General features: G+C 45.8%; 1 protein-coding gene across 1 annotated transcript; it reads right to left on the reverse strand.

Moving 5' to 3' along the window:
- Nucleotides 1-33: 33 nt before the first annotated feature.
- Nucleotides 34-6,571, reverse strand: LOC101772958 (scarecrow-like protein 21). The gene is made up of 3 exons (XM_004985318.3): nucleotides 6,249-6,571; nucleotides 1,053-2,779; nucleotides 34-501 (listed from the first exon to the last, which is right to left on the reverse strand). Exon 2 carries the CDS (start codon nucleotides 2,692-2,694, stop codon nucleotides 1,084-1,086), a length of 1,611 nt encoding a protein of 536 aa, XP_004985375.1. The 5' UTR covers nucleotides 2,695-2,779; nucleotides 6,249-6,571; the 3' UTR covers nucleotides 34-501; nucleotides 1,053-1,083.
- Nucleotides 6,572-12,564: the final 5,993 nt, after the last annotated feature.

Here is a 12,564-nt window from a genome sequence, read left to right on the forward strand (position 1 = left end):
CCCAACAGAACTGTGATGACCACAAGCCAGAGATAGTACCAAATTAAATCACCCAGACTGTATAATAGTACAATACACGAGCTGCAGCAGGTTGTAGATACAGATTCTAATGGCACTCCTTGTGCCTACTACCGAAGCCCGGCATAAGCTTCAGACTCATAAAGCATTGTACAAGTCAACCTAAATGCAACGTGCACGATTTCAGCTGTCCAGATTGAGAAGCTGATACCAGATTTCTACTAAAATGCAATACTGAGACCAGTAGAAGGTGGGGAAACCACTGTTTGCCCCTATATAAGGATGGAACCGAGTCATGGTGAGTATACCAGTGAGGTAGCGACAACCATTGAGTCCGAAATGATGGTGAGCATAGGAGAGTTTGAAAGCGGGCAACAACAAGCAGCAAGGAAGCAGCCAAGTTGTTTTTCATTATGAAGTCCACGTTGAGAAGCTTAGGTTCCACCTTGGATTCATGTGCTGAACACAAAGCCACGGAAGAACCTGCAAGGAACAAAATACAAACAAACTAAGCAATAGAGTTATTGAAAGGAATGTACCTATGAATGGCATGAGCATGTGTTCAATCCATAGACAAACTTATTTCTTTCAATTGACGTTATTTAATCATGCAGCAACACAGCACAAAATGCATTAAGCTAAGGTGCATGGTAGAAGCGTGACATTCGATTATTTCATGAGCTTAAGGAGATTTGGCAAGGCCAATGCTACTTGCCATCCCATTTTATATGTCCGGGGCAGGTAGAACACTCACATTGGGCTATAAGTCCCAGTATATCTTCTGGGAAAAACTATAGTGGGTCTTATCATTGATTTGTTTCCTTACCTAACTATGGAACAATATAGCCACCCAAAAAGACCAACGATTCCAAGCTTGGAAAGTAGCAATCACCAAGTCAGGTATTACTAATTAGTTTCCTCACCTAAATGGAAGACTATACCATCACCTAAGAAACATGATGTTGTTCCAAGCTTGGAAACTAAAAAGTTGCTACAGACATGCATAAGTTTGGTGTGAGGTGCCAGCAACATACCTAAACAAAGCTTCTTCCAAAATTGGAAATGTCAGCACCAAGCAGAAGATACAACCAGCTTTCTGCTCTTCCAACCAAGATAAAGGACACCATCCCTCTCCTCAAGTCTGTAGTAGCTGTGGTAACTATCCAGCAGTGTTTTGATGGTACTGTTCACCACTGGACTTAATGGGTATGGTCTAAATCCAGCCATTGCAAGCCTTGCCCTCCATTTTCCGAAAGGCTCATGCCTTTCTATTCTTTCAGCACCTTCACAAGCAATTAAATTGACAATATCTCTTGCAACACAGTGCTGCTCTGCGCTAATGCGCTTCTTATCATCCCTGGGGCGAGCAACATCTATCGCCTCAAACATCGCTGTGTAATAATCAAGAGTCTCCAGGTATCTAAGAAAGAAAGGTGCCGTGTTTGTATTTGCCTCCTGCTCTACGAGAGTCACCACCCTAGGAGAGAGGCTCTTGACCATTCTCAATATCCTATCACGATGGTTTTCTATGCCCACACTCTCATCAGGAGTATGATGCAGCTGATAAGCAAAATTGACAACAATTGCCTCCCCAGATCTTACACAAAGATGTTCATACATAACTTCATGACTAGCTGCTGGAACAGGATTGAACTCAAAGGGCAGACCACATGACTGGGCAATGCTGTGTAACCTCTGTCCAACTATATCCAGTCCACCACCTCGGGCATGAGCAGAATTTGAGTCATCTATGCCAGTGATTCTTAGGTATGGTCGTCTCCCAGGCCTTGAAGCAAGGGCCTGGATCATAGTCATCCACTGACTCCCCTGAGCGATTTGGAAATCAATGATGTGAATAAAGTTTTCACCCTTAACAGCATCAGCTATGGCACCATTGGCAGACATGTAACCAAACTTAAAGAATGGACAGATGTCGTACAGAAGATGCATATATGACATGAGCTCAGAACTCGTAGCCACAGGCTCTTTGCACTTCAGAGATTTATATAGGGCATGTCCAGTGAAAGAAAGCCTTGCAATAAGACCTTCCAACATATAAGCTCCCAGACGTTGCATCGGTTCACCAGAGACAGAAACCATCTGCCTTAACTCAGACATCAGCGCATCCATATAGAAAGCATTCTCGTCAACAGCCTTACCACATGCTATAATTACCTGCCGCAAATCCCCAGTTTTAATTCCCAAAAGTTCTCTCCAGTTGTTCTCATGCAAAGCAGTGCCAGGTAGTAAGGAGCTATCAGGGCTGCCTATGTCAGAATCAGGTCCAAGCATTACATTTTCTAGATCCTTAAGTGTCCAACTCGGGACCTGAGTAACACACGACGCACTTGGAGAGGAACCATATGCATGATCTGAGTGGCTCTCTTGCTGAGACAGAGGACTCCCACTTATGCTCTGAGAAGAGGTAGAGCTATGTGCAGGATAAACACAATTGGCTGAGGACGAGTCTAGGGTGCAGTACTGTGCTTGAAAACCTTGAGCTCTAGAATTGCTGGTCTGCGATCCATCATCAGAGGAAATGTAATGACCATCATCATGATTTTGTGGCATATAGTAAGTACCATTGCCCCCAACATGCACTAGATTGCCATTGTAGTACGATATCTGGGTATTGTCCGGATATCTGTATGACCGGTTAGAGGCCTGTGTCGACATATTTTCTGGGGAGGAGGTATATGCTGGAACACAACAAGATGATCTTGCTGTCTCTACCACAAAATGCTCAGCATGATGACATCAACTGGAAAGGGCAAACATTCAAAGGTAAGAAAAATTTGCAGTTGTACAAAAACAAGATACTTGTAGAGCAAAGCAAAAGAACAAATATATAGTCTAAACCTCTAAGGTAGAAACAAGACAAATTAATTTCCATCCAACACATGAAATCAAATGTCAGTACTTAAAACATACCATCCAGTGGACTATTTGGTACGGTACTCCTTCCGTCCCAAATTACTATTCGTTTTGGCTTTTCTAGGTACATAGGTTTTACTACGTATCTAGACATAATATATATCCAGGTGCATAGCAAAGCAATGTATTTAGAAAAGCCAAAACGAATAGTAATTTGGGACGGAGGGAATACTTCCCCTGGATGGGATGGTGTACTTGTTCATAGAAAAGACCATACTATTCCAAACTTATGTGCAAGAAATACTCTGAGGGCTCTGAAAGACTACGCATTCAGAAACAAAAATGTTTTCAGAGCTATCATCTTCCTATAAAAGAATCACCGGTTCAACTTGACAGAATTGTTGACTTTGACTGGTAAGTTGCTAATCGGATTTGCATATTTTGTTTAAGAATGTTATCGCTAATCGGATTTGCATATTTTGTTTAAGAATGTTATCTTGGAGCTGATTATCATGCTCGCAGTCATTGCTAGATATGGGCAGTATAGGTAACGTTTTACTAAAATAAACGGTCACCAATTCACTTCAACATGGCTACAAGAACAGAAATATATCTGGAGAATTCATTAGTGACCAGAGCTTATGGTATCCCATTAGTGAATAGATAATGATACAACACATTGCTGTGTTTCAAAAAGAATACATAGAACACCATGTACGTAGTACAGAGAGCATTAAAAAATGCCAGATTCATTGTCTATTTTATTCCTTGACATCTAGGATGAATTTAATGCTGGATTCGTACGGTTTACTTAACTTCATGTGCACTAATACATGATTTTTGCCGAATTTATGGAACATTGCAGCACAACTAATTCCCTACTGGAAACATTGGAACGGCCAGGCACAAAGTGCGAACTCTACTGTATCTGAGATGCCTATTCTTTTGTTAACGAAAGACACCAGAAAATGAAACAGGTTTGTAAAGTTTCGGAAAAATAATTAAAAATATGTGCAAAATAGCAATAAATATTGCCCAGAATTGCAAAATCTAAAAACAGTTTTTTAATAACATATATCCCGTGGGAGAAATAGCATTTGACCACAAGGGGTATATTTCATGATCCATACCATGATTTGGGGATTAACAAAACAGAGAACGGGTCTGTAAAGAGTAAATGCATATGCAGTCATGTAATGGGTTAACTAATATTAGTTGGTCTCCTAGATCCTACAAAGATTCAAACTCTAATTGCATTTGTTTGCAATGATGCGAAGAACTGCCGTTTGAATGTCTAGTAGAGGGAAATCTGCCATATATAAAAAATGTAAGACAGGGTGCATGGGTAATACTGCTAAGACTTAGGAGATATGCTGATGTTTGCAAAAGCAGTGCAAACCATGTTAGGAGTAACACCCAATCCAAACATGCCACAATTGTGTCTGATAAAATGTGGTGTGCTTAGCAACACCATGCCATAAACACTTGGTTATATAGCTGACTTCTGTACCCCTTACAGCTAGGAAATAAGATCAGAAGCTAATCAATAATTTTATACAAAAATGTAATGCTATTGGATAGAAACTGCAACCTCCTATCTCATCAGCATGTGAAATCGATAGCTATAATCAATATATAATGCAACAAATCGTACCCCAAGAAGTTAGCAAAGTATATGCTGTTTGGCGTGTTTTACTTTTGCATATACCCGAGCCATTATAGTGGAAAATTTAGTGAAATGTTCAATTTCATATACGTTTTGTGTTGTACAGTATTTAATTTGCATGTTGTGGCAGTCCATGTATTCTAGCAACTGCTGGATTACGACATGCGAAATTCTGTGATCCCTGGTATTAATGGTACATAAGAAATTGTGTCCATGTAAGTATTGTAGCATCTGTGCAAGTAACACATGGGGCATTCACCGACATTACTACAGGCACGTAAGGAACGAAGTCTAGCTTCGTTGGTGAAAGCTTTGGGTGTAGGCTGCCACCATGAGGTTTGAATCCTTGTCAGCTGCAAGTTGGACACCTTTCTTCTTCACTAAAAAGATCCTAGTTTTTTTCTCTTGTGGGGAAAAGGATACCTTCATCCTAGGTTCTCTATTTTTCTTTACTACTGGTGGAATGTTCAATTTGGTCCTGCAGTGCTTGGTATTAGAACAGTGAGATTTGAAGCAATATGAACATGATTGCGGTAAGAGACTGGGAGGCAATATGATGTTGCTCCTTTCAGCATAAAAAGAAGAGAAAAATTAAACAAAAGACTTGCAGATATTAAAGATAACTCAAATAGTTACGTGTATGATGTAACTGTAATGGACAGCCAACACATAAATAGATACAATCATGGTCACAGTGAACAATTAGAGATAAATTAAGCACGGGAAGCGTATCAAAGCAGGCTGATGGTGGCATGACATGGAAAAGAACACATGCGCAACTACAAAATCTGCAAGTTGAATCCCAATAGTTTCGCAAGCAATTCCTGACATATTCCTATACAATATAAGAAACCAAGAAATTCATAAAGATGAATGTCAAATTATTGAACTTCTTTGAGAACTCCCACTTATAGGCCCATCGCCGATGTAGCTAAAGAGTACCCAAAGTCCCTCCCAATGGACTAGGATTAGGATGCAAGACACCCCCTTAGAGCAGCAGAACAGGAGCAAAAGCAAAAGGACAACAGAGAAAAACAAAAGGCAAGAGAGATGTCATTTTCTGATCCATTGGAGTTAATAGAATCGTTTAGCTGGGGTCTCCAAAAATCCAAGCGGATCTGGTATGGCAGCAACATTTTAGAAGCAACTGTGGCCATCATAAATCATGGTCCAAAGATGAAATAAGCAATCTTGCCTAGTGCCTGCCTGGAATTACTAGGTGACGCAGGGTCGCACGACGCAGCATGGTACCGGATGACCACATTCATCCACCAAACAAGGGAGTCAAAAAAGTTGAGATGATGAATTGGCAGTGCCTCATGTCCTAATAATGAATGAACTTTGTTCCCTGCTTGGTCATGCAAAATTTTCCTAGACCACGCTCTATGCATATCTGCCTGGTCCTAGTCTCCTAGAGATATGAACGCGGTCAAAGCAAAGGAGCTGAACATGAGCAACGTTTTTTTTTCCTTCTTTATATGAGGACCACCAAAATTTCTGGAAAATAAACTGCTACTAGTGCTCCTCACAACAAACAAACGATTCCGCAATAAACTGGATGGACTAGGGTTTCCGAATTTTATCCCGGCGAGCAGGATTCGGATTCCATTTCTCAGAGCAAATAATAGATGCTGATTCCTGCAGAACAAAACCCACACACTTCGTAAAAAGCAATCTAATCCTTCCTTACCGGCGAAAAGGAGAAAGCAATCCAAGTCCGGACGGATCTCCACTCCACGCCAGGGCAGACAGTAGAGAGGCGGAGCTTGCTCAAAAAAGGTAGAGAGGGGGAGGAGGACTGCCAGTACAGGATAATTGTGGGCGGAGCGGCTTCACTTGGGTGGAAGGCGGCACGGCTTCGTGCGCGAGCGGCGTCGAGAGTTCAACGGCGTGGTGGTGCGGAAACGGAGAAGGCAAGGAGAGGGTTCGGGAGCCGGGATTGGTGGCGGCGTCCGCTGCCTCACCGTGGCCGCGAGCAGAATGACGAGCACCCAGGACAAGAGGACTAGGGGAGGAAGAAAAGGGGTTGATTAGTTGAGACCCGAGGGGGCGGCGCGGCGGGGGTATTCCCGTCACTTCGCATATGTGATTCTCCTGTGCGATCACTGATCATCATCGGCAACTGCAGTAGTACTGTACTAGCAATCGAAGGGCTTGATATAATTAAACAAAAATCATTAATTAATCCCCGATGATGATTAGTTAAAAGGAGTAGGCATTAAAACATGATCCCCCACCAGGCGCACAGAATAGGGGTGTTTGGGAGGAGGGAGCTAAATTTTAGCCCTGTCACATCGGATGTTCGGATGTTAATTAGGAGGACTAAACATAAGCTAATTACAAAACTAATTACAGAACCCCTATGCTAAATCGCGAGACGAATCTATTAAGCCTAATTAATCCATCATTAGTGAATGGTTACTGTAGCATCACATTGTCAAATCATAGACTAATTAGGCTTAATAGATTCGTCTCGCGATTTAGCCTAGGGGTTGTGTAATTAGTTTTGTAATTAGTCTAGATTTAATACTCCTAATTAGTGTCCAAACATTCGATGTGACGGGGGCTAAAATTTAGCCCCCTCCTCCCAAACACCCCCTAATGACCAGGCAGGCACAGCCCACCTAATTAACCAACAGCGATCCGCTTGCTTGCTTGCTTGCACGAAATTAATCGCTTCCCCCTTTCCTCCCCCACGCTTCTTTTTCCTTGACGCGAGATGCGGCGTCGACGCGTCTAGTTTTCTGGCTCGTCGTGCTTGGCCTTTTGCGCCGGCGCCATGGCCGTCGCTGTTGCTGGAGAGGGGGGGGGGCGCGTCCGGTGTCCGTGTCACTGTTCGTTAATCACTGCCCCATCCGTGGCAGTGGTTTGGGAATAATTTGGAGGGTATGGCTTCAACGGCATGGCAATTAGGAAAGCTGATGGGTTGCCGTGTCCAAGTTGCAGAAAGGTTACTCCTGAGGCGAGATATTTTTGGACATTGGATATATTTCTCACCAGTGCCATCTAGTCTGTTTGCTGTACGCTTGTACCTGCAGAACGTACTTGCAGGTCTTACTAGTCAGCTGCCACGAATTGTCATAGTCTCGTGTGGTCAAATGCGATGGCGATACAGGAATAGTCTAAGATTACACGGTGCACTCCCTAATCTGGTGTTGTCGCGCTCTTTATCACTACCACTACGGGATACAATAAGGTTTCAACCTTTTTAAGCCGACTCCCCTCAGATTCTCGAGGTTTCTAAGAAGCTGGCGGTCTACGAAGAAACGCCGACCGGGCTCCTTCGCTTTGAGGCTCGATCGCAGGATTCACAGGTAAGCCGACAAGTGTAAAATGCTGCTCCCGTCGGCGGTTTACGTGTGATCTTACACTGCAGCTTGTGTGGTTAAAACCAACCCGTCCAGAGCACATGTGTCTCACACCAGCTGTTGATCAGGCGTTGGGCGCGCCGTCAAATCGCCGAGCTGTTCGAAGATACTTTTGTCCCCAAGGAAGATATCATGGCATTTAGTAATGCCCAGTGTGATTATCTTGGTGACGCAGGAGCCGCGCAGGGAGTTCTTTCCTTCAGGTCCTTTTCAAATTTCATTCAACAGGCATAGGCCTACCTGCCTAGGTCCGTCCTATGCTCGCTCTCTATGGATGATGGTTCTTGCAGAGAAACCGTCGTTATCGTCGTCGCATACTCGCATCCTGTTTCCCAACTGTATCAGCATGTGCAGAGGACAGTATAACTACAGTGGCATCACTAGTTAAGTACAGTGATCCTTTTGTTTTAAATAAATTAAGCACGGTGATCCATTAGTATAAGTTGGACGCGCATGTGAATCTACCAGCCAGCAACACGAGCCAAGTCTACTGGATGTGGCTCCACAACTCTGCCACGCCAGGCCGAGAGATAGTTTACTGGCCTCGACGTAGTGCATTTTGCTGTAAGCATAGTAGTGGTGATGCCATTGGAGGGCAATTCAGTCAAGTTCTGCCTAAAATCCAAGTTTTCTTTTGAGCCGAGCGAAGGAGCAACAGTGGGGTGATGATGACGGCAGCGCGACGGCACGCGGACGTAAGCGCTGGTCGCCGCTCGCCAGAGCCCAGAGAAGCTAGGGGCCGCAGCTGTTTCACGGAAACCGGCTGGTGCTGCTGGGTCGCGCCATGCCATTGACCGGCTCGTTGAACCGGACCACACGAAACCGCGTGCGCACGAGTCCACGACTCGGAACCATGCAACTAAGCAAGTGTTTTTTAATTAGGAAAAATATCCGATCTTAACATATCTGCTACCACAAAGAGATACACGAGTACTTACCCTCCAAACATTAAATTGAGAAACACTAAAACATGAAAGAAAAAGACTAACAAAAAAAGCTAGAAAGACTACACTTCCAACTTCTTCTAAGCCCTTGCTTCAACCTTGTTCTGGTCATTGTGCAGCAACAAAACTCCTCACATCTGTTGTTTTCTTAGAAACTTATGATGATAAGATCGTCCTCCTTGACTCCCAAATACTTCATGATGATATCTTGTCGTGTAGATACCGCACTGAGTTGATCTTTACCACAAACTCCAGCAATCTCACTTGAAGTACCAGAAAAACAAATTGGGCAACGTCTTCCCTCCAAAGCTGACCCTGATATCGCCATCCTAAGGACCCCAGAACGATGCCCCAGCACGAAAGCAGTGTCAAGACGCCGCTGCCCGAACTAACAAGACAGTTCTCCGATTTTCACCTAGAAAAATCCTTAGGTGTTGAGGTCCTCACAACAACGCCTTCAAAAAAGGACATGATGTATCATGGCACCATTGTTGCCGGCAACAGTCGGAGACTGAGCATGGCTTTCATCCAAGAACCTGCAAAACCTAACGACTACCCACCTCTGCCATCCGCCATCCCAGTCACGCCATAGCAGGTCACGAAATGCCCTAGTCCAAAAAACGTGCCGGCTGCCTCCATCACCATGAAGCAAATCACCGCTCGTCATACCGGCCATCGTGGGCGGGTAGATCAAGTCGCGGCACGCTGGAGCGGGGCGGGGCGGAGCCAGATTCGCCGCCCAAATCCCCTTCTCGACCGCCGCCACCTCCAAAGCACGTCGAGAGGAAGGAAGCCTCGGTGATTAGCCCCGCCGGAGCTCATACAGGCGTCGTCGCCTTCCTTACGCCTATATGAGCTTCGGCAGCTCGTAGAGCGGCAACGAGCGGGGTGGAGCTAGATCCGACGCACAGCCACATCCAGCCGTCGCTGCTGCCACCATGCCTGCGCGCATCCATCGTCGCGCCGCTTCCTCCCTCCGTGCTGCCGCAACCACTCCATATGGCTGGACACCGGGGCGTATTCACCTGCGCGCAACCATGTCAGGCCGCCGCAGGACCGCCGCCACGCAGCGCCGCCATGGCCACCGCACACAGCTCCCCACCCAGATTCGGTGCGCGTGTTCAGACCTCTCGGCGAGAGAACCCACCGCCATCATCCTAGGGAGCCGCACAGACTTCCGGCAGGTTCCCTCCGGCGATGGCGAGGATGAGAGGAGGGGGTGGCGGCGGCTAGGGTTTGGGTCAATGCCTGAGTCGCCCGAGGGGGGCGCTCGTTCCACTCCTCAACTAAGGGTGTGTTTGGTTGAGCTGTGGCTTTTGCAAAATTAGCTGTGGGCTGTGGCAAAAGCTGTTGTAGGTTGTGGGCTGTGAGAAATGTGAGAAAGCTGAAAGCCGTATGGTGAAATAGCTGTGGCGTTTTGGAAACACTTACGAGCGGACCCACATGTTATTCACAGTCCATCCCACTGAACTCTCTTCCTCTCTCACTGACAAGCGGACCCCACTCATCAATATCTTCTTCCTCCTCCCGACGCACAGATCGATAGGAGAAGGGAGGAGGGGAGCCGCACGTGGCTCCGGTGGCCGCAAGCCGGAGGAGCTCGCGCCCACATCCAATCCCTTGAAGGACGCTCTCGAGCAGGATGCCGCTAAAGTTGAGGTTTTCGCCAGCCCCTTCATCCTCCTCCTCCTGCTCCGCCGCTAGGGAAGGGGGCGTTGGCCATGAGCCCGACGAGGCCAAGTCCTCCGCCACGCGCAGGCGCAGGCGGGAGTCGCGCCTCCTCAGCCGTTGGGTCGCATGCCAGGTCGAGGCGGTGCTCTCCTCCATGACGCGAGCTCGGGCACCGCCGCGTCGACGACGACCAGCCCTTCGACCGTGAGCCCTCCTCGGACACCACCGACCGCGACCGCATCCGCTAGATCGCGCGCCGCCTCACAGACCCCACCGACGGCTGCCACCGGAGAGTGGCTTGGCGAGACCGAGAGGCAGAAGGTCAGACTCGTTAGAGAGGGGGCGCCGCCACCGAGAGAGGAGGAGGGGCACCACCGCCAGGAGAGGTGGAACGGTGCCGGGCAGGAGAGAGCCGGCGAGTGAGGGAGACGGGGAAAAAGAAGTGAATCGGTACAATATAACCAGTGGCAGTGGGTAATTTCTTCCAACTTGTGAAAGCCAAAGCTCCAGAAAGCATCTCTTCCCTTACTGTGAAAAAATGAACTACACAAAAGTAACTTTCTTCGAAAGTCAAGGAGTATCCCTAACCCCTTTGGTTCCCAGAAAGCCAAACTAAAGGGAGGCTAACAAGTGTACAACACGAGTTTGCATTTTGTTTGGGAGTTGGGACTGGGTCGGCACGTTTTGGCTCTTCCGAGTGGGTGGGTGTTGTTGCCGCGTCACTGCGTCAGTCGTGCCGCTATTTTATGCAGGGACTGTTACGCAAAGTCGTGGTCAGGATTATATTAGATGGATGGATTAGCACCAGAGAAGCCCAGCTCTAGTCCACTCGCAAGACCTTTTTTCATAGTCTATACTCAACGCGTGATGGGAGTGAGGTCACTCAAGGAAAGTCACTAGATTTATAATCATGTAAAATATAATGTTAGGATGCCAAAATAGGATAGATCATGCCCGTTTGTTATGCATTTTGGTAATATTGAATCTACGCAAGTTTAAAAGCCCCTATTTCCTAGCCCCATTTCCTTGTACGCATACAATGACATCTGTGCTCCACCTGTCAGCGGGTCAATTTTTTTCACTTCCTTTTTCCCTGTTCCTGCCCGATGTGTGGCCTGGCGGATGGGCCTAGTTGGGGTCCATCATCATCCCAACGAATCACGTCCTTGGCAGATGGGCCTGTTTGATGGGCCTAGCAAGGCCTGTCTGATGTTCCCGCCCGCGAGTTCATGGACCTGTTGACTCGAGATTGCTGGGCTTTCTCTAGGCGTGTTTGAAAATGGGCCGAGGAAATTAATAAAGAAAGCAGGCTGCAAAAAAATAGTCAACAAAATCATTAGAAGCGTTCGCAGATTTTTTTTTAATTTTTATATTTTTTCTTTTAAATAAATACCTAACCAAAAATTAGCAGATCTAGATCTATACCGTCAGTTGAAACAGTGGTAGGTTAGAAAAAAAAATTAAAAATAGTTACAGCTAGTTGAAACGGCGGTTGCTTACATGATGGTGATGTGGCAGTGGCTGGGACCTTACCGCCAGTTGAAATGGCTACCACCGTTTCAAACAGCGGTAAGTCCCCCCGCCCGCTATTCCGCCAGTAATGGCCGGCCCACCATTCTGGCGGTGGCTGGAGGTGAAGCCACCTATAGCCGATTGAAACGGCTATAGCTGTGTGATACAGCTATAATAAGTTCGAGTATTTTTTTATTATTTTGATTTTGTGTAATTTTTTCTTTAAGTTAAAAATATATAAGTTAGATTGGAATCACTAAATATTTGAATATGTCACTATTGGTTGCAATATGAAACTTTCTAATTTGAGAGAGATAGAGCACTTCGAGGAAATAATTGAAATTAAATTAACACATGACCATTAAATACATAGCTGTTTCTAACGAAATTACAGTATATAAAAACAAAATTTGTGCACAACATACGACCACCAACGACTGTAGACTAAATATTTAATTATAGATTGTAGTGACATGTGCGGCACGGATGTTATCCTAAACATGTGCTGTTG

Source organism: Setaria italica, chromosome IX (genome assembly GCF_000263155.2).
Source record: "Setaria italica strain Yugu1 chromosome IX, Setaria_italica_v2.0, whole genome shotgun sequence".
Lineage (NCBI taxonomy): Eukaryota > Viridiplantae > Streptophyta > Magnoliopsida > Poales > Poaceae > Setaria > Setaria italica.